Here is a 23,512-nt window from a genome sequence, read left to right as displayed (position 1 = left end):
TTAAGTTAACATAAGAGACTTTTCGATCTACAGACATGTCTACCATTAATTGAGCCTTCCAGCCATTCACATTATCCAGTCAATTAATTAGCATTATACTGTATTACTTTTATATTATGGTTTTGGAAGGACAAGATGTGTTTTTATCGATAATCTGATAGGATTTTTATATCATTGATATTTGTTTAAGTTTTGTCACTATCCTAGACGTAGATTTGAATTCATCTCTTTTGGTTTTTTTTATATGTCGGTGTCTTGTTTGATTTAGACAATTTACTTTGTTTTAAGATTCAGTAAGGTTAAAATTGTAGAAGACATATTTCAGTTTTTTTTTATCATAATTTGTAAATCCAAAATGAATCAATGAGATTTGAACACCAATAAACTACAACTGACCCTTAACAACAATATCGTATTACAAAGCGTAGGAGTTTGTTCTATCTATGCAATACCTTTGTATGACCCTTCTCCGCAAAATCAATTTTGGGTATTTATGTAAAGAGATTAAACCAAATGATACTTGTCGATAGTTCTAAAGATTAAATTCCTGTTACTTCAAATCCTTTTCTTGCACAGTTGTTGACATTTAACCAACAGCTTGACATATTTTGAGGGACCATTAAAAGTATGATATTTATGCAATTTCTGATAGGAATGGTCTAAAGTGAAGTTAACGAGATCTTCTCAAAAACAATAGCATTAATCTATATTGGTAAAAGTATGAAATAGTATTTAGTTGGACAATATTAACTTTGAACTGTTTTATTACAGGATGTTGTTCTGGTGGCTTTTGGGAGACCTGGATTTTATTTGTTAACTGTCTTACAATTCCTTTATCCATTTATAGGTAACTAAAATGACTTGTTTGTATCTCGTTTGTTGTTTCTCAAACCATATTTATAAAAATAAAACTTTTCAAGCACACCAAAAACAAAATAGTAGATGAGCTGAAACCTGAAGGGATGAAATAATGTCTTAAAGTTTGCGATTAATCTCCCATGAGTCAGACATATTATATCTATATTCTCAAAATTTATGATATAACCAATGCTGGCACTGAGTATTTCAGGATTGTTGATGCTATAACAACACATGGAAAAGAAATGATCGAGTTTTTCTAGTTAACTAATGCTGGTTGAGACTACCAGTGTACCACACCAACATAATGTGTCGGATATTTTAAGAAAATAATCGACAGTGTGATGTCACGTGGTAGATACTGTAGGGTCTATCAGTACAAAAAGGAAACAAATCCACCGCCGGTTCTACAAGTTCCAAAACGCCTAATTATATTATGTTTAGACATAGAAAAAGCCACGTTTAATGATATCAAATCCAGTTAGTCAGCAAAGAAACTAAAAAATTTAATATTGTCATGTCAGTTGTTCCACATTTCGTGAAAAAGGGAAAAGTAAAAACACAAAAATACTGAACTCCGAGGAAAATTCAAAAAGGAAAATCAAAAATCAAAAGGCAAAATCAAAAGTCCAAACACATCAAACGAATGGATAACAACTGTCATATTCCTGACTTGGTACAGGCATTTTCTAATGTAGAAAATGTTGGATTGAACCTGGTTTTATAGCTAGCTAAACCTCTCACTTGTATGACAGTCGCATCAAATTCCATTACATTGTCAACGATGCATGAACAAAACAAACATACTCAAAGAGTAAAAATGTCTAAAATAGGGGTACAGCAGTCAAGGGAATTTGTCTTAAAGTACAATAGTTTACTATTACAAAAACATAGAAGTAATTATAGAATAATGCATGCGTTTTGTTTTTGTACATGTTAATTTGGAAGTAATATTTTTCCTGTTGTGTTTTCAGCTATGATAAGTTACCAGGTTATAATAGGAGATACCATAACAAAATGTTTTTTACGAGTAGGGGGAGGTAAATATGTTTACATTGTATACACTAAGAAATCTTGTTTACGTCTATTGAAGAAATATCAAATCAGAACTTCTATATTTCCCTGAAAATAAAATGATAGCCTTATTAGATTATTGTGACAGGCAGAGTATAATTGGATCATCTAAGACGGAATAATGTTAGTATAGATCGGATTTAATTTTCTAAAGGAAGTAATTGGTGAATATAGATCTAAATATAAGGAGATTTTGTATGATTTCCATTGAGACAGCTATCTATTAGAGTCCAAATTATACGGATATAGGCATAAATGAGCAACCATCGATCTTCAACAATAAGTAGAACCCAACCCGTAAAATATGTTATAAAAAGCCCCCAAAAAATAAAATTTAAATTCAAGAAAACAAGACAACTTACGGTATGATATATGGCTAAACAAATGATAATTGATAGAGTTTGTTATATAATTTAGATAAATGCATCCTTCTTTTGCAGATTTTCTTCTTGTCATTTTCTAGGAAGTTTTATGTACAAAAAATCTACATCAACAATTCTTACGATCAATTTTTAATCGTATCATATCATATTAATAGCATCTTTATTATAATATTATCCGTTGAAAAGTTGCTTGGAAACTAAGGTTCCTACTCATTCAGGAAAAGTTTAACTTAGCTATTTTCGTCATGTCATTTTTTGTTTAATTGGCTGCTAGCACTGCTGAGTATTTATACATCTCTAGCTTTTAAATGTTTGTGTATGAGCGTTCTTGGTGAAGATAAAATGAAAAACCATAACGACGAACAACATTTTAAAGCGTAAGTTGCATTATAATTAGTATTGCTCTATTTGTATTTACAGATTATCTCGCAGGCACAGTTCTAGTCAACAGGCACTTTTGTATATTTCTGACTACTTTAGTTGTAACGTTGCCATTATCCCTTTACAGAGATGTAGCCAAGCTCAGTAAGGTAAATAATACAGAATTCAGACATCACTTCTTCTTACATATGAACTATATATGGCCTTTTATAGCTTGCTGTTCAGTGTGAGCCAAGGCTCCGTGTTGAAGACCGTACTTTGACTTATAATGGTTTATCTCCACAAATTGTGACTTGAATGGAGAGTTGTTTTATTGTCACTCATACTACATCTTCTTATATCTATATCAATAGCGTTAATGGACTAATGATCTAATAATATCTCAAGTGAAATACATAACAGTTTGATTGGTGAAATGCATTTCTAGGAAACATCTTAAATTTTCTACAATATTTAAACAATTATTTACAAAATACTATGTCATTTAGAGTGGTATCATTTACATGTTTATGTTTTACTTTACTAGTATATGTTTGAAAATAAAATATACTTGATAAAAGACAAAATAGAATAAAACAGAAATAAACATAGAAAAACAAAAACAATGATTGTTATTTATCTGTATATAATCAGCCGAGTATATCCTTAACAACGTTATTTATCTGTATATAATCAGCAGAGTATGTCCTTAACAACTTTATTTATCTGTATATAATCAGCCGAGTATGTCCTTAACAACCCAACCTAATTTTGTACTATTATCTTATTAAGTGCTACAATTCAAGGACAACGGTTCCTAACTAAAACAGAAATAACTAAAAGTTAATTGAAACATTTTAAGCTAGTATGATCTTTTGTAGTTTTTAATTGTTGTAATAAGTTCTTTGTTGTGTATATTTGTTTAAGCAAAATTATTGGAAGTGTATAATTTATTGTTATCATTTCAGTGGGCGTTTGTAGCAATGATTTTAATTGTGTTCATAATCGTGTGTATTTGTATAAGGATTCCAGACTTTAGTGATGTGTAAGTATATTTCCTGCTATAATGTTAATCTTTGAAAGTTAAACTGCTATGGTAGTATTCATGTGGTTTAACTCACACATTAATAGTTGGTCCTGTATTGATTGGAACCATACCACCATACATATGAATGCTTCCTAATACAGAATGCTTGACAATTTTTAACTAAGACGTATTCCTTCTGGAGGGCATAATGTCGCTTGGTTTTGTAGAATGTTATAGTCTTTTGATTTTCATATCGGAAGATTTTCGTGGAAAAAGTGCATTCAGGATTCTACTTTGTCAAAATTCTCTCCCCATTACGCCAATTCATTTTCACAATCGTAGAAATGGAAGCCATTGTAGGGATGACGCGCTGCCAATTTTGCTCTTGAAAACCGATAAATTTATCCACATAGCACCATTACGATCCTGACATGTCAGTTGCATTTTAAAAGACACATGTATAAGCTAGCTAATGAGCATCAGTTAATGATCGTGTCTGCATTGCTTCAACTTAAAACTATTGTCTGATCGGTTGTCAGGTGGAATTTTCGAAAATTCATAAACATTTTAAACAATTCTAATTATATATTTCATGGAAGGGCAGTCTAGTTTTATTTAGTGGTTGAAGATTTTAAACCCTAGTTATCACACACAAAAAAATATAATTTTTCGAAGATATGCATTTACATCATCCAACTTGAAAGACTGTCGTCAAGTACTTTTAGTAAAAAAAATAGCTATTCGAACACACTTACTCTATTTTCTGATTCATTAGATACGTATTTCACTTGACCCATGTATTTCATCTTTTAGTACTGTAATTTTTTTATGTTATAAAGTCAACCTGAAGCTTTGAAATATAAAAATGATAGAATCTGAAGCGAGACGATGAATTGGTTGACCGTTATGGAATAACCGTTTCACAAATGATATCGGATAATATTCCTTACGTCGTAACTACAATCCCCTTCCCTTTCATGAATGTGACCTACCGAATTAGACTATTTACCGGATTTGTTATCACATAAACAACACGACGGGTGCCACATGTGCAGCAGGATCTGCTTACCCTTCCGGAGCACCTGAGATCACCCCTAGTTTTTTGGTGGGGTTCATGTTGTTTATTCTTTAGTTTTCTATGTTGTGTCATGTTTTTTTGAAAAAAAAACCTAAATATAAGAAAAAGAAAAAGAAACACAAAAATGTCTTTGACTCTGACTCAATGAGAAAGAATCTTATAAATTATGGAAAAATTTACTCTTCTAACCCGAAAGATCCAATGGTTAAAAATCATTATTACAAATTATATTGGGAATATAACAAATGCAGAAAAACCAAAAAGAAAGTTTTTAAGGCAGATATTTTAGAACAACTAAAAACTCTTCATGAGGACAATCCCAAACTATACTGGGGGTTGATTAATAAGTTACAGGAAAAAAATCATGATTCCTCAGTTAACAATATATCACCATCTGACTGGCTTCATCACTTTCAAGATTTAAATAAGGTTAATGATAATTTTTTAGATAGGGTTAAACATCTTGAGGAGAGTTTCGAATCTGCGGAGATATCCCCGAAATGTTTTAATGAATTAGATTTTATAATAACTGATAATGAAATTATCACTGCCATCTCAAAATTAAAGTGGAATAAATCCCCTGGGTTGGACAATATTACAAATAATATGATTAAATGCAGCCAAAGTATTTTTAACCGGATTTTTGTGACAAAAATGTCGGTTATTGATTAGGGGATGTACGGCGGGCGGCCGGGCGGCCGGGCTGTCGGGCGGGCGGCAATCAAATGTTGTCCGTGCATTAACTCATGAACCGTTCAACCAAAGCTTTTAAAATTTTAATATGTTATGACTGACAACTATACAAAGGTCAAGTTCAATAATGGCGATTTTGACTTTTACCGTTCAGGAGTTATGGTTCTTGAAAGATTGAAAAATGGAGTTTCCAGTCATGTCCGTGCATTTACGCATGAACTGTTCTACCAAAACTTCCCAAATTTTAATATGTTGTTACTAATGACAGAATGAAGGTCAAGTTCAATAATGACGAATTTGACTTTTACCGTTCAGGAGTTATGGTTCTTGAAAGATTGAAAAATGGAGTTTCCAGTCGTGTCCATGCATTTATGCATGAACTGTTCTACCAAAGCTTCCGAAATTTTAATATGCTGTTACTGATGGCAAAATGGAGGTCAAGTTCAATAATGACGATTTTGACTTTTACCGTTCAGGAGTTATGGTTCTTGAAAGATTGAAAAATGGTGTTTCCCGTCGTGTCCGTGCATTTTCTCATGAACCATTCAACCAAAGCTTTTGAAATTTTAATATGTTGTTACTGATGACAAAATAGAGGTCAAGTTCAATAATGACGATTTTGACTTTTACCGTTCAGGAGTTATGGTTCTTGAAAGATCGTAAAATGGCGTTTCCATTCACGTTGTTGCATTTACTCATGAACCATTCAATCTAAGCTTTTCAAATTTTAATATGTTGATACTGATGACAAAATGGAGGTCAAATTTGATATTGACGATTTTCACTTTCACCATTCATCAGTAATGGTTCTTGTGATATTGCCACGACACAAATAAATGTTAATAAATCCGGTTTGCTGTCGTTGTGACAGCCTCTTGTAGTTGGTTGCTTCAAAAAAATATTCAACTCTGGTTTGAGTAATGGCATTTATCCAGAAAAATGGGCAGAAGGATATATTGCACCCTTACATAAGGCTAATGATATTCTTGATCCTAATAACTATCGTGGTTTGACCATAACTAGTTCAATAGGAAAATTGTTTAATTCTATTTTAAATTCCCGACTTGACAAATTTCTAGTCGAACACAAAATAATTGATGGCTGCCAAATTGGCTTCACAAAGAAAGCTAGGACCTCTGACCACATGTTTGTAATCAAGACAATTATTGATAAATATTGTAATAACCCTGGTGGTAGACTATATGCCTGCTTTGTTGACTTCAAAAAGGCCTTTGATACTGTTATTCACACTGGAATCAAATTGAAACTACTAGATATTGGAGTGGGATCTTCTTTTTACAGCATCATTAAAAGCATGTATGAAGTAAGTAAATCATGTGTAAAAGTAAATGAAAACTTAACAAATTCCTTTTCAACGCACCTGGGGGTGAAACAAGGAGACAATCTTAGTCCAAACCTCTTCAAGATCTTTATTAATAATTTGACAAACTATTTAAAACACTCTGAAGACCCAGTTTCAATAAATGATCAAGATTTACACTGCCTTATGTATGCTGACGATATTGTTTTATTGTCAACATCTCCGAATGGTTTGCCAAAAAAATTGGACATTTTGCAAAATTACTGCAATGATTGGTGCTTAAGTGTGAATACACACAAAACAAAGGTTCTTATATTCAACGAGGCAGGTAGATTGATTAACAAATATGATTTTATGCTAAATGGTGTAAAACTAGAGTGTGTTAATTCATATAAGTATTTGGGTATACATTTTTGTGCATCTGGCTCCTTTACAGTAGCCCAGGATGAATTGTATAAAAAGGTACTAAAAGCCTATTTTAAGTTATCTAAAGAATTTTTATCCTTGCATCCTTCAGTCAAAACAAGCATGCATGTTTTTGATCATACCATCAAACCCATCCTATTATACAGCTGTGAGATATGGGGTGCCTTTAATCCAATGTCATCTAAATATAGAAATGGAATTTTTTCATTTGACCATATTTACTCTAAATTACCTGCTGAAAAACTTCATACTAAATTCTGTAAATTTATTCTTGGAGCTCCAAAAAAAGCACCAATTTTGCAGTATTAACGCAGTTGGGAAGACTACCAATATATTTTAACATGATTAAAGCAATGACTAAATACTATTACAGACTAGAAAAATCAGACACTAACTTTCCATTGTTATATAATGCATTTATAGAATCAAAGAAATTGTATGAGTCGAAGAAACCGTCCTGGTATATGTCATCTGAAAAACTTCTTTCACTGATTAATAATTATCAAATATCTTCAGACACGGCTAAACCAATTGACAACAGAAAACTAAGAAATGCCATGTTGAAAGATTGGGAAAAAAAATCTCAAAACTCACTCAGAAGGAAAACTATGCACATATGTTACCTTTAAATCAAATTTTGGTTGTGAAAAATATCTTAATATTATTAAAAAATTTGAAGATAGACGGAGTCTAACAAGATTTCGCATATCTGCTCACCATTTACTTATAGAGAGAGGTAGATATAGTAATACTCCCCGACACAATAGAATATGTAAGAGATGTTGTAGTAATGAGGTCGAAGATGAAACACATTTTCTTTTCAACTGTGATAGTTTATCGGACCAAAGGAAAGACATGATAACAATGATAAATAATTGGTGCAAGAATTTTAAAAATCTTGACCCTAACCAAAAACTGATATGGTTAATGAATAATGAAGATGAGAATTTATTATCAGAATTATGCATGTTCATTAAGAAATTTGAAAAGTTTTAATGGGATTTATCTCCCTCTACTACTTGTAATTTGAACTTTATATTTTCTCTATAGTGAATTCTAGAGCACCGTCCCTTGATGAATATTGCCCAGTAGCAATGTCAACCCTTGCTGCTGTGCATTAATCATAAGGAGAATCACTATTGGAGTAATCTCATGTATCTGTAGCTAGTTCTGAAGGACCTCCCCTTGATGACCTTTGCATTGTTGTGATGTAAAAGTTCCTCACTGCTGTGCACTGGTCATGAGGAGAACTACTGCAGAATGAGATACTATATTCCTAGTTCTATTTTTACTTTTCTTTTTTTTCCGTATTAATAAACTTTATATCATATTCTTTTAATATTAAATCGATCTCATTGCACTCAGTGCCTCTTACCTTAATTATATCCTACATTGCTCATATTATCAATTTATTATTTGTGTATTACTTATTGTGTATTTCACTAATGTTTATATAATCATTTTATTATGATGTTTTTTGTATCTTGCCCGACAAGGGCCCATGATTGGTTTAATAAAATAATGTCTAATGTGCTGTTGTTTGTTTGTCTTTTTCATTTTTAGCCATGGCGTTGTCAGTTTATTTTCGATTTATGAGTTTGACTGTCCCTTTGGTATCTTTTGTCCCCCTTTTATATTCTTGCTTTGTACGATATCAAGACAAAATATTCAACTCAAACACGCCCTTACATTAAAAGGTGCACTTGATTTTCTCTTTTCGATACAATTGTTACCCATTTTTTGGATTTTTTTCTTGAGTCACATAAAGGGAGGGCCGATACGAAAGTTACTGAACTAATAGATTATTATGTTTTCTGTCCGTGGTAAAAAAAAAAATAAAAATCGGAGGTTATGCATTTTCTACATCCAACTTGAAAGATACCCATGTCGTCGACTTGATATCTAATTGTTCTGCTTAACTATGTACTAGATAAATTGAAAACTTATGCAAATGGTGTTTTTAAAATAAAACACTTCGTAATCGAGAAGAAAATTGTCATTTTAGTTGTTTCTGTTAACTTTTAAAATTTTTGTCACTATAGTAAACATTACAGTAAGCATTTATCGCCTTCTCTAACAAAGAGCTTCGATTCTTTCAATCGGGTTTCCGCCTGAAATGTCAATGATACAGCTACTGAATTCAAAAAAACATAATAGACATTCAAAGTCATTATACGTTCTTTTTAAATATACAGACAAAGGTGTCGGAACAAGATATAAATCAACCTTAAAAGGGAGTGAATAAATTTGAATGAGATTTCAAAGATTTGGTACCAACACCAATTTTCTTAAAATGGCACATCAGTAGATGACGAATGATACTACACATGACATATTAAAAGGCTATAGAAAGGTTAACATTTAATGCTGCGGTATATTGAATAGCACAAACAAAGCTATAATAGAAATTTTATATCATATCAGTGAACGATTACCATTACAGATTTTATATCATATCAGTGAACGATTACCATTAAAGAACTACACCCATTGACATGAAACTATACTACCTACATTGTACACTTGTCTAGTCAGTGTTTGTGGGTGTTTGTTTGTGTATTTTTATTCATTTATGCGTTGGTTTTTATCTGTTTATCTATTTCTGTTACGGACTTTTATGTCTTCTGTTTCTTTGCCTGTATAACAGTGATAATTAGTTTTGGAACATAAGATATTTTATGTTCTCTTCCATCTTCCTGAGTAAAGTTTCATTTTGAATATTTTGAAAAATTCTAAATCATACTGCAACTTAAGTGTATGAACATATGGCATTAACACCGTTGTCCTAACAAATTGTTTAAAATCATTCAAAGAATAAATCAAAACTGAATATGATATTTGTTAATTCTGTGCAGTTTAGTTTAATATTTTTCAAATCGATCACCTTTTGGGGTTGATAAACTCACTATGCAAAGTTAGTATATATATTTATTGGTGCACTGTTTCTTAATTTAATGTATTGTTTCTGGTTATAGACGAGCTACTGCCGATGCCTGGACTCTTTTTGATTATAATTTTGCACAGTCAATAGGAATAATGACATTTGGTAAGTAAATATGCGTCAAGGATACTATGTGTATAATATGATACGTCAGACGCTGGTATTATCATCAGAAATAAGCAGTGGTAAATTGATAGCTCAGACGCGCGTAACACCATTAACTGTGGTGTTGGAATCGAACAATTGAAAAGCTAAATTTATGACCATGTGAAATGGCATAAAAAAAAATAAAGAATGTTATGTCAAATCTTCCTAACGCATTTTTTTGCTGTGTGTAGAAAAAAATAAAAAATACAAAAATACCAAACTCCGGGGAAAACTTAAAACTGAAAGTCACTAACCAAATGGCAAAATAAAAAGCTAAAATAAATCAAACAAATGGAAAACAACTGTCATAAACATGATTTGGTACAGGCATTTTTTATGTTGATCATTACTGTGTTGAACTGTTTTTACATGTTATGAAGAATAACTTTACAAAAAATGCTAAGCTCTAGTATATTCCATGTGAGCACCTTTATAAAGACTAGAGGAGTAATTACACCCTCTGTGAAATAGGTGGTGAAATGATTCACGTAGAAGTACTAGTTTTGAAGCTTTTGTTCAATTTATACACATTCTTACCTTACAATTTTAATTATATTTACAAAAGGAAAAAGAAAACATTATATATATATACATAAAGCAAACAGCACCACAGCAGCACACAATATCAAATAGATATCTAGTAATTATCAATCTGCTTTGGAGTAGAGTGCTTAACCAGCAGGCTTAACTTTAGATCACTGACAATAGTCAAGTTCCTATACAATACGTCAAATTATATATCACTGATAATCGTGAACAGTTGTCACACATATTTTACATTGACTATCATAGATGTTTTAGTGGTTTGTTCTTCTCTTTAAATAAGTAAACTAAACTCACCTTATGACGAATAGTAATTAATTAGAACATACGCTTATCCATTACTAGGATCATGATTTGTACAGAATGGAATCGTTGGGTTTACTTTTTTTTTATTTATTTAGATGAAAAAAAGTAAATGTTTTTAATGACATGTTGTTGAGTTTCCAGTTTAGCATGTTTTGATATGATCTGTATATACTCCTTTATGATGAATGACTGGAAACAGACTGGTGCCGGAGTCTCATTATTATATTCATAAAAACGGCTTCAAAGTAAAGATTATTAGACAGATCAAGCTTGGTGATTATAAAACTGCAAAGCATGCAAAAGATACAAGAAGACATACACATTCATGAATCGAAAAGGGGCATCAAAGTAAAACTTATTAGATAGATTTTAAACTTTGTGATTATAACACTGCAAAAGCGTGGTAAAAGATACAAAAAGACATACACAGTCATGAATCGAAAATAAACTGACAAAACATTGGCAAAAAAAAACCAGAAAAAAGACAAACAACATGGTAAAGTACACCTGCACTATAAACGCTTTTCTTTTACAGGATGTTAAGCATAAAAGATGAAGTAAACATACTGAATATTATCTGCTTACTAATTGAAATTTGTTTTTTGCAGCATATATGTGTCACCACAATACATTTCTGATACACCAGTCACTAGAGAATCCAACAGAAAAGAGATTTCAAATTGTGACACATTTTAGTTTTTTATTTTCTTTGTTAATTATGCTGTTGATTGGCGTTCTCGGCTATGTAACATTCACGGGATATACCCAAGGTAATTATGCTACTGCATTTTCATTATTATATCATTATTAGGAGATACGCAAGTTTAGTATGCTGGGTTTTATTTTTTTGCATTTTGAACTCTGTTTTATTTACAAAATATACCCTATTAATTATGCTGTCCATTTGCTATCTAAAATTATTAAAATAGTCCATGGTGAATTTGTATCTGATTGGTATATACTACGTTAGTTCGGCAACATACTTATAGATATGTTTGCTTGTTTTAAATGTTTTTAAAAATGCAGGTATGCACATATATTACAACTGTTTCTGTGTGTTGATTTGCTTGGTCTCTTCCTATCGATCTACGAAATTTGTAATTCAATAAACTTGTATGGTCTACATATTCCATTTTTGATATTAATCTAAAGCCAACTGATGCCTGATACAAAATTGTACATCAACCCTTCGTTAAACATTTAAAAGTACCCTTTTAGTCCTTTGGCTGTTTCAACCTCCATATATATCTGATAGATATGTTCAATGTTAATCAAAATATATGTACAAGGTCATTTTACATATTGATTTTTCTGATTTAGGTGATCTTTTGGAAAACTACTGCAAGACAGATGATTTAATGAATGTGGCTCGACTCAGTTTTGCTGTAACTATTATGCTGACATATCCACTAGAATGTTTTGTTGTTAGACATGTAAGTATTTACTTTCCCAGTACACAAGTATGGCTACTAGAATGCTTTGTTGTTCGACATCCTTGTGATTAGCTTTCCGTTACACGCAGTGTGCTCCTAGAGACTTTTGACACACAATTGTTAAGTTTTCCATTAAACAATGTATGTTGTTGTTGTTCAAAATGTATGTGTTTATTTTCCGTTATACAATGTACATCGATAATGTTTTATTGTTCAACATTTATATGTTTAGTTCCCTGTTACACAGTGTATGTCTTCATATGTTTGTTATTCGACATGTTCACGGAAAATAATTAAATTAAATTAGATTGGATTAAAAAATTACAGACAGTCTACCCTCTCGGTCTTAATGATAATATCATGGGAATTGGTAATTTATCAAGAACTGATTCTGTTAACATTTTGGATATAGTCTCTAAAACTGTTCGTAAAAATCCTTCTCATCAACGTAGAAAAAATCCCAATCGAAGAAAATTTCGGACCAACCATACAAATATTTCGGACCTAATTTCTATTTCAAGAAACAACGGCAGATATTATCTGTTAACCAAGCTCTGTTCTTTACCTATTAATAAATTCAATAAATTTTTAGAGGATAGTAACACAATTTCATATTGCAGTCCTAAGTATGATTAGTAATCAAAGGTACCAGGATTATAATTTAGTACGCCAGACGCGCGTTTCGTCTTCATAAGACTCATCAGTGACGCTCATATCAAAATATTAATAAAGCCAAACAAGTACAAAGTTGAAGAGCATTGAGGATCCAAAATTCCAAAAAGTTGTGCCAAATACGGCTAAGATAATCTATGCCTTTGATAAGAAAATCCTTATTTTTTCGAAAAATTAAAAGTTTTGTAACAGGAAATTTATTTAAATGACCACATTATTGATATTCATGTCAACACCGAAGTGTTGATTACTGGGCTGGTGATACCCTCGGGGACGAAACGTCCACCAGCAGTGGCATCGACCCAGTGGTGTAAATAGTTATCAAAGATACCAGTATTATAATTTAGTACGCCAGACGCGCGTTTCGTCTTCATAAGACTCACCAGTGACGCTCATATCAAAATATTAATAAAGCCAAACAAGTACAAAGTTGAAGAGCATTGAGGATCCAAAATTCCCAAAAGTTGTGCAAAATACGGCTAAGATAATCTATGCCTTTGATAAGAAAATCCTTATTTTTTCGAAAAATTAAAAGTTTTGTAACAGGAAATTTATTTAAATGACCACATTATTGATATTCATGTCAACACCGAAGTGTTGATTACTGGGCTGGTGATACCCTCGGGGACGAAACGTCCACCAGCAGTGGCATCGACCCAGTGGTGTAAATAGTTATCAAAGATACCAGTATTATAATTTAGTACGCCAGACGCGCGTTTCGTCTTCATAAGACTCACCAGTGACGCTCATATCAAAATATTAATAAAGCCAAACAAGTACAAAGTCGAAGAGCATTGAGGATCCAAAATTCCAAAAAGTTGTGCAAAATACGGCTAAGGTAATCTATGCCTGGAATAAAAAAATCTTATTTTTTCGAAAAATTAAAAGTTTTGTAACAGGAAATTTATTTAAATGACCACATTATTGATATTCATGTCAACACCGAAGTGTTGACTACTGGGCTGGTGATACCCTCGGGGACGAAACGTCCACCAGCAGTGGTATCGACCCAGTGGTGTAAATAGTTATCAAAGGTACCAAGATTATAATTTAGTACACCAGACGCGCGTTTCGTCTTCATAAGACTCATCAGTGACGCTCATATCAAAATATTAATAAAGCCAAACAAGTACAAGGTTGAAGAGCATTGAGGATATGAGATCGTTCAAATTATAATGGCATATTGTTATTCTAAACTGTTTCCCCAAATTGATCGCCCTGAAAATAATATAAAACATTTTATCAAAATAAAGTATGTCAATGAAGGTTTTGATTTTGTAAATATTGCCGGTATTTTTAACGACCATTCTGTTAAAGACAAAATTCCTGGATATTTTGATAATACTGAACTCCCTCTTATTTGTTATATTTACAAGAAATCTACCCGGAAATATCTGTTTAATTATAGCCAATTGTGTTAAGATGTAAACATCATTGACAATAAACCTATGTCATGTAATTGCAGTAATTGCGAATACATTTATGGCCCCATTTCTCATGTCATAACAGGAGACCTTAACATCGTTCGCGACCGAGAGTTAAAATCATTCCTCAGTAAAGGAGCTAAATACCGTCCCCCGTCAATTATAAATTGGAATGAGTGTCGTAATATCATCCACGACTCACTTCGTACCTACAGTTTGAAATGGGTAAAACGGGAAATAGCTAACAAAAAATCTTTTTAATTCAGTGCTCCGGAAGGGTAAGCAGATCCTGCTCCACATGTGGCACCCGTCGTGTTGCTTATGTGATAACAAATCCGGTAAATAGTTTAATTCGGTAGGTCACATTCATGAAAGGGAAGGGGATTGTAGTTATCCGATATCATTTGTGAAACGGTTATTCCATAACGGTCAACCAACTCGTGATGGCGTCTGTAAAATTTACGAAGGGATGATTTCAACTTCACCATTTGGAACTCTTGGTTTAATAGCTTCCTTGTGAGCAGCAACCCTCTATCAAGAAAATCATGATAGGAAATGCAAGCACGGGAATACATTATAAATTGGGAGAAATATACCTCGTATACAGGTGCTGCTGGAATGTTGCTACTTAGAAATGGAAAGTTCACAATTGGAAAGCTGAAATCATCTCTTTTGATAAATTGAATGCATATATTGGTGATTTTGAATTTGTTCAAATATAAAAAAGAAGATGTGGTATGATTGCCAATGAGACAACTATCCACAAAAGACCAAAATGACACAGACATTAACAACTGTAGGTCACCGTACGGCCTTCAACAATGAGCAAAGCCCATTCCGCATAGTCAGATATAAAAGGCCCCGATAAGACAATGTAAAACAATTCAAACGAGAAAACTAACGGCCTTATTTATGTAACAAAAATGAACAAAAAACAAATATGTAACACATTAACAAACGACAACCACTAATTACAGGCTCCTGACTTGGGACAGGCACATACATAAATAATGTGGCGGGGTTAAACATGTTAACGGGATCCCAACCCTCCCCCTAACCTGGGACAGTGGTATAACAGTACAACATAAGAACTATAAAAATCAGTTGAAAAAGGCTTAACTCATCAGATGGTCAAAAATACAAGTGCAAAGTTTTGATTTTTCTACCCTATATACCAGTTTGTTTCATATTCCTATTAAGAAAAAATCACATCCCTAATTAAATGAGCATTTAAAAAATCAGAATGCGAGTACATATATTCAAACTCTTTTAGGTAATTTTTTAGTAGCAATAAACAAAAGAACTATGTCAATTGGACATGCTTTGATACTATATATGCACTTGAATTTTTACTTGATAGCATTTTTGTTCGCTTTGGACATTCCGTATATCGTCAAGTTATTGGAATTCCAATGGGGACTAACTGTGCACCACTTATTGCAGACCTGTTTTTGTATTGTTATGAGTTATAATTTATAAGTAAAATTAGAAAAGACATATCGAAACAACATTTGATACAAAAAATTTAACAATACTTTTAGATATTTGGATCATATATTGGCTCTCAATAATGACGACTTCAGTATGTATACTAAAGAAATTTATCCTGTTGAACTTACTTTAAATAAAGCTAATACTAACAATGACCACTGCCCTTTCTTCGATTTTGATATCTATATCATTAACGGAATCTTGCTACAAAAATGTATGATAAAAGAGATGATTTTTCATTTCCTATCGTTAATTATCCATTTTTAGAGGGTTACGTTCACTTGTCATCCTCTTATGGTGTTTATATATCTCAACGTGTACGATTCGCTCGTGTATGTACCAATTTTTTAGATTTTAGCGAGAGAAATTTATATATTACTGAAAAATTATTACACCAGGGTTTTCGATATCACAAACTAGTCAAAACATTTACTAAATTTTATCATCGGTATAAGGAAATAATTCGTAAATATAACTCAACATGCAGACATCTTATACGTTCAGGTATTTTACATCCAATCTTTTATGGTAATATTCTTTACAAAGCACCAAAAATGTCAGTATTCACCTCAAAAGCTTACAAAACCTTTAAACAGACTTATTAAGAAGGGATATAGTTACTATACTTTTGTCAGGTCATTAAAGATTGCATTTTTTGGCTTTAATATTGATTCACTTTTAGGGTTTTACGTCGGAACTAAACACATTTTTTTAAACTGTTGTTGACATGACACGGGTTATGGTCTTCTCATATATTTTATGATAGTATGATATTAAACCCCTAACGGGAGGGATTGTGTCTGATATTCATATGATGAAGACATAATCTTTCAATCAGTTTAATGTGCCTGTCCCATGTCAGGAGCCTGTAATTCAGTGGTTGTCGTTTGGTTATATGTAACATATTTGTTTTTTGTTCATTTTTTTTTATATAAGGCCGTTAGTTTTCTCGTTTGAATTGTTTTACATTGTCTTATCGGGGCATTTTATAGCTGACTATGCGGTATGGGCTTTGCTCATTGTTGAAGGCCGTATGGTGACCTATAGTTGTTAATGTCTGTGTCATTTTGGTCTCTTGTGGACAGTTGTCTCATTAGCAATCATACCACATCTTCTTTTTTATAATTGAGGTCCGGAGCTAGCATGTTAGTTAACTGCTAGTAGTCTGTTGTTATTTATGTATTATTGTCATTGTATTTATTTTTATTTTGTTACATCTTCTGACATCGGACTCGGACTTTTCCTGAACTGAATTTTAATGTGCGTATTGTTATGCGTTTACTTTTCTACGTTAGGTAGAGGTATAGGGGGAGGGTTGAGATCTTATAAACATGTTTAACTCCGCCGCAATTTTGCGCCTGTCCCAAGTCAGGGCCTCTGGCCTTTGTTAGTCTTGTATGAATTTTAATTTTAGTTTCTTTTGTATAATTCGGAGTTTAGTATTACATCCATTATCACTGTACTAGTATACATATTTTTAAGGGGCCGGCTGAAGACCGCCTCCGGGTGCGGGAGTTTCTCGCTACATTGAAGACCCATTGGTGGCCTTCGGCTGTTGTCTGATCTATGGTCGGGTTGTTGTCGCTTTGACACATTCCCCATTTCCTTTCTCAATTTTATTTTGTTTAGTTTTTCTGTTACACAATTATCTTCTCAACAATGCTTTGTTGTTCGACATTTACGTATGCGTTTAGTTTTTTTAGTTAAACAATGTTTGTCCTCGATAGTATTTATAGTGTTTAACGATAATGTATGTTGTATGTGATAAAAGTAATTGGTTTTCTATTAAATTATTAACTCGGTATATCTTTCCTTTTTGTCCGTCATGTTTTTTTACACCAATTATATAAGTTTGATTGTTGTTGTTTTGTTTTATTATTGTGTGTTTGCTAGTATCTCACTGCCTCCTTTCATGATTATTTCAGTCTGTATAATACTTAAAAGCATATTGATAATTTTCAATCAGTCGGCAACTGTTGTAAATATATATTTGTCGTTTCAGGTATTCGAGAATTCCTTCTTTGCAGTAACAGAAAAAGCTCCCATGTGGCGTCATCTTACAGTTACAATTTCTGTAGCAGCAGCAACAGTTCTTATTGCAATGACTACAGACTGTCTAGGCATTGTTTTGACGTTTAACGTAAGAAAACAATGTTAAATAGTGGTTATCAAAAAATGAAAGGAATGAGTTGTGGGGGTAAACGTCAATGGGACAGCATCACAAGCGACACAAATAAACAACGATCACAGGAGGGCACCATAATTAGCAAACAAAAGACAGTTATCTAATAGATATGTAAAGCACTAAATTTTCTTAGACTGAAACAAGTTGTGAACAAATATCAGCCTCTACCAATTTATACCAATCTGGAGGCTTGTGTAATAAATATACTTTGTTTTTATAAAAATGACGTCTTAAAACAATCAAGGGAAATATCATTTACATTGTCATTTCAAAATATCCAATAGCGATAGTATTAATTAATATGAAGTATAACTGCATGATAACGGCAAACTTGACAAAAATGGATGTGGTATGATTGCCAATGTGACAAGTATTGAACAGAGTTCAATTGAAGCGTTTTTACGCAATATCTATTTTGTAATGTGTTTAATGTTTTGCCAGGTGAATTCGTTACTTTACCATCAGCATTCATCTTGCTATCATTTATTAACAAATTTGAAATAAATCCAAATGAAAATTATTTTATTGTATGTTTATTTTTATTTTCAGGGCGTAGTTGTTGCGTGTCCATTAGCATTTATTATACCACCATTATGTGTTATGAAATTAAGACAAGAGCCAGTCCTATCAAAAGAGAACATTTTCCCAATATTAGTGGCTACTTTTGGAATTTTGGCTTCCGTAATTGGGATAATTGTAGCAGTATATAATTTGACAAAGGGTATTGAATGTAGTCATGGTAAAGAAATGTTTTATTGTTTAACGCCTTCTCGTATAAATGGAAGCATGCTAGCATCAAATACGACATTATAATATCATGTAACTTTGCTACACCTGTTCATGTATTGTCCACAAGGCAAGTACTACTACAAAGGTTTAAAATAAGACATGTATGTAAAATATTTTCAAGGAAAATTGAAATCATATGGATGAAAACTATCATTAAAACAAGATAAAAAAAGAGAAGACATCTTTATGTTTTATTGTAATCTATTTAATGTTTATTTGGTTTTTATAATGGCATTATATTTCATCGGTTATTAAATAATGTATTCAATGTGAGAATTATTCCATATTTTCTGTCATTCTGGTTTTTTTTCGTATACATAATAAGATGTAAGGCACTACCACATAATCTGTTATAATATAATATATATGGTGTGCGCAAATAAATGATTATTTGTTTCTCTTTAGTGGTATGCTGCAATACATTTTTATCACTAGTGATTAATAGTATTTTTATAGTATTTATATCACAATATGTTTAAATTGTGGGTGATTTATTAATTTAATGTAGGTTAATAATATTCAATGAAATAAATCAAAGAAACATTTCATACCTCTGAACATCTGTAATTCAAAATAGAAAAATATCTGCAAGTGGAAATAGGAAGTCATCTTCAGTTACAAAATAGAAAACATCTGCAATTGAAAAGCTAAGAAGACTACTGCAATTAAAATATAGGAATATATTAAGAGACATTGGCAAAAAAGAAGGTCAACGGTGAGAAACAAATAAATCAACCAAGTAACTCCCCACAATTGACCAACGTGACCCAGACAAGAAGTGAAACATCATTGTGTGCTTCAAAAAAATGTCTTCATAAACACGTAACTAGAATATGATACAAGTGATCAAAAGTAAAGTAAATGTAATGTATTACTTTTATTATTGGTTATTTTGTTGTATAATTGGTGTTCAAATATTGTACACTTTTTTCTTGTTATTATGCATATGTTGCTGAAACGTTAATAAAAATCGTTCAAGGGATGCTTTGTTTTATCTTGTATTTTGTGGGGTTTAAGAGTAAATTAATGTGTCCAAATATATTGACACTTTTAACTGCGAACACTTACTTTTGTTGCTATCACAGTCCACATCTCCTCTTTGAACATCTACTCATGATTCTTTACAATGTTTGGACTCCATATCCTTTCTAAGATTATTCTAGAAAGAAATGTCTTAATCCGTATCATAGGAATTTTGTGACACGACAAAGGCATATTACCTTTTGTTATATTCCTTGACTTATGTGGCTTCTTCTTGTTTATTCCTTAGTTTAAATGTTCTTAGCATCTTTTGGGATCTTTTAAGTAGCTTGGTCGATTAATTTTCGGAATGGAATATCTTTATGTTCTGAAATATTTCGAATTCATTTCTTCAACACCTAGAATTTCTCTAATATAACTGAGGAATTAGTTTGAAATGCATAAAATGATAGTAACGGTGTTTGCAGGTGAAGGAGTAACTTAAAGGCAAATAAAAACACAAAAAATCTAAAATTCGTCATTTAGTGTTCAAAAACAGATAGGATATTTTAGATATTTCAGATTCTAAAAGGACCAAGTATGAATTTAAGAAATATAATTTTATCGATATACAAGTCTCAACAACTGATTTAACAAAACAAATCAAAGTAACAGACAACAACTAAAAGAACTTCAAAACAAGAGCGAGATAGAGAGGGTCAACAGGGTACAACATGAAAACAATCCTTTTAAATGCCATATTTCGAATGAACCTTCAACACTAAAAGTTTACAAAATAATAGACACATACATTTAAGGTCAACTTTGACCGAGGGAGTTGAAACCTTAGTTTCTTGATAATTTATAAATTCTAATCAGACAATCTAAAAAAAGAGGTAAATGATACAAAAGGGAAATTCAAATTCAAATATTGAAAACAAACTGACAATGTCAAGACTAAAAACATTTAACGACGAAAACAAAAGTAATAAAAACACAACACCGATAACTCAAGACTGTACAACACGCATCAACCAAACATTGACGGGGGATCTCAGGTTTGTTATACATCATGTCAGTACCAAAGTATTTACCACTGAGCTGATAATATCTTCTTAGAATAATGGTCCAGCAGAAGCGGTCCCGACCCAGTAAGCATTTCTTGAATCACAGTTTTTTGTGGGTTCCTGTTGTGTTTTGTGTTTTTGTTTGTCTGTCTTATTACAGACTAATGAGTTTAAATGTCTTTTTGATATCCTTTGCGTCTCTGTTGCTATACATACATCATCTGTCAAGCGAGCCCACACTCAGTCAAATAAAATATCGCAATCGGGAATAAGACACAATTTGTAAAATTACAGATTATGCAACACTATTGGCATGTTAATATCTAAGACTGCAATTGAAGTTCATGAAGGCGACCTTAAAACTTTTGCATGGTCGATATCAGTCGGTCGTCTTGATAAATATTTCTAGTTTTTATGTAAGGAGCAGATCCCTGCTAATTAATTCTATGGTGTGAACATGCACATTCATGAAATATCTTGAATGTTTTTGTAGAAAATATAGAATTTGTTATCCGGTTTAAAGCTTACTTAGCTGTATCTGTGGTATTCCTTATATCAAGTTCAAAATAACTCCAATACTTGGAATTATTAAATGAGAGGACATCAACTTTACGGGAGGAACGTGAAGTTGAACGATAATGCTATCTACTTTTTGTTTTTGTATCCTAGTATCGATAACATGCACTGCTATTTTTTAAAGGTCAACACATAGGGTTGCGCGGCATATTTTATATGATAAATGATAGTACATAATGGAAAGTAGATCTATTAAATATCATATTCTTGATTTTGTTTTTGCTATGAAGTAATTTCTTGATGATTGATGATCCTGAAGGGTTTACGTACAGACAACAAAGTATTCTGCCTAAATATTCTACATTGAGTAAGATCATGGCCTTGTTACTTAATTTTAAAACGTTTGACATACAAAGAAGAATTAATACAGTTATAAGTCAGCTGTGTCTCGTGGAGTTACAATCTTAAGTACAAAAAGCTGAAAAAAAACATGTATTTATAAACTTTCATAAGCAAGTGTTTTTGTTATATATACGATGAACATGTATAATGTGACCTATAGTTAATTTCCGTGTCATTCGGTCACTTGTGGAGAGTTTGAACAGCGGTATACCACTGTTGCCTTTATGTATCATATGCAATCATATCACATCTTCTTATTATATGTACACAGGTTTACTACTATTTAGTACATAGATTATTTTATCTTCTCTGAATTAATCTTTACCAGTAAGCTCAAACATAAACATAATTAATACGTATACACAATAATCTGAAACGTTACAAGCTCTGTTATCAAATAGGGCGTTAAAATAATAGTCTAATTCATATAAGGTAAACCTTGCCTGTGGGAGTTGTAATCGCACTCTGAGATATATAAACGGGGTATTTTGCAAAGGTTTATGTTGAATTAAAACGATATTCCTTCAAATAAATGATAACATAGCGATATAAATAGAGGTAATAGCAGTATGAAGCTGTTTAAAAGTAATAACTCGGTTGAAACCAAATCCGGGTAACAAACTAAAACCGAGCAACAAAAACACCGAAGTGCATAAAGAACAAACGGTAATACATATAGAATCGGACTATTTGATAACAACTGCCATATTCCAGCATTGGTTCAGGACATTCTAAGAAAAATGGTGGGTCGAACCTGGTTGTATTGCTAGCCAAACCTCCCACTTATATGACAATGTTATAAAATATCACTAAAAAGACAACACTAACGCAAGAACACTTAGCGCAGAGAATGCATAAAAAATAATGTAAATAAATATAATTAGTATATTAGTAACATGTAAACCGCAAAATAGCAACGAACATCTTCCATTAACAACAACACAGGGCTCCTTAAACAGTGAAGAATTTTGTTGACGTATAAATAATCTTGAAATTCATACAACTAGAAGGAATGGCATCGAAAAATTATCAATTACTTACACAATACTAGTCCAAATAATAATCATGATTATGAAGGTATTGAAATGCTTTATTAAATTATTGCTGTGACGACGTCATCATTATTTGGACTAACACAATACTTTATCAATGGAAAATTCTAGTTTGCAGCATTGTGCTATGAGTATATAATTTGTAAACAAGCTAGAGTTTGCTGCATAGGAAGGAAACTCTATAAAATTTTAGGAAGATAATTCATGTTATACAGATCTAATAGAATATGTCGTTCGAGTTGCTGTGAATGATGTTGAAATGACTGCACGTCTTATGTGTCCATGGTATAACTAGGTCATATTTAATATCGTTTCAGTTTCGAGAAGGTATCGTTCCAAACTAAGAGTGTTATTTAAGTTAACG

The 23,512-nt window shown here is 32.1% G+C and overlaps 1 protein-coding gene across 5 annotated transcripts in view; it reads left to right on the top strand.

Annotated features, from left to right (window-relative positions):
- LOC143065428 (putative sodium-coupled neutral amino acid transporter 11) overlaps nt 1–20,133 on the top strand; it is a 52,549-nt gene extending 32,416 nt beyond the window's left edge. For all 5 annotated transcript variants that reach the window (XM_076238991.1, XM_076238988.1, XM_076238987.1 and 2 more), the window contains 9 exons: nt 772–847; nt 1,833–1,898; nt 2,736–2,845; nt 3,644–3,720; nt 10,196–10,266; nt 11,766–11,927; nt 12,478–12,590; nt 18,180–18,317; nt 18,912–20,133. In XM_076238991.1, coding sequence (XP_076095106.1) covers nt 772–847; nt 1,833–1,898; nt 2,736–2,845; nt 3,644–3,720; nt 10,196–10,266; nt 11,766–11,927; nt 12,478–12,590; nt 18,180–18,317; nt 18,912–19,175 — 1,077 coding nt within the window. In that variant the 3' untranslated portion in view covers nt 19,176–20,133. The remainder of the gene's footprint in view (nt 1–771; nt 848–1,832; nt 1,899–2,735; nt 2,846–3,643; nt 3,721–10,195; nt 10,267–11,765; nt 11,928–12,477; nt 12,591–18,179; nt 18,318–18,911) is intronic.
- The last annotated feature ends 3,379 nt before the right edge of the window (nt 20,134–23,512 follow it).

The sequence above is a fragment of the Mytilus galloprovincialis genome, chromosome 2 (genome assembly GCF_965363235.1).
Source record: "Mytilus galloprovincialis chromosome 2, xbMytGall1.hap1.1, whole genome shotgun sequence".
Taxonomy (NCBI): domain Eukaryota; kingdom Metazoa; phylum Mollusca; class Bivalvia; order Mytilida; family Mytilidae; genus Mytilus; species Mytilus galloprovincialis.
This window is presented reverse-complemented; position numbering and strand designations above follow the sequence as displayed.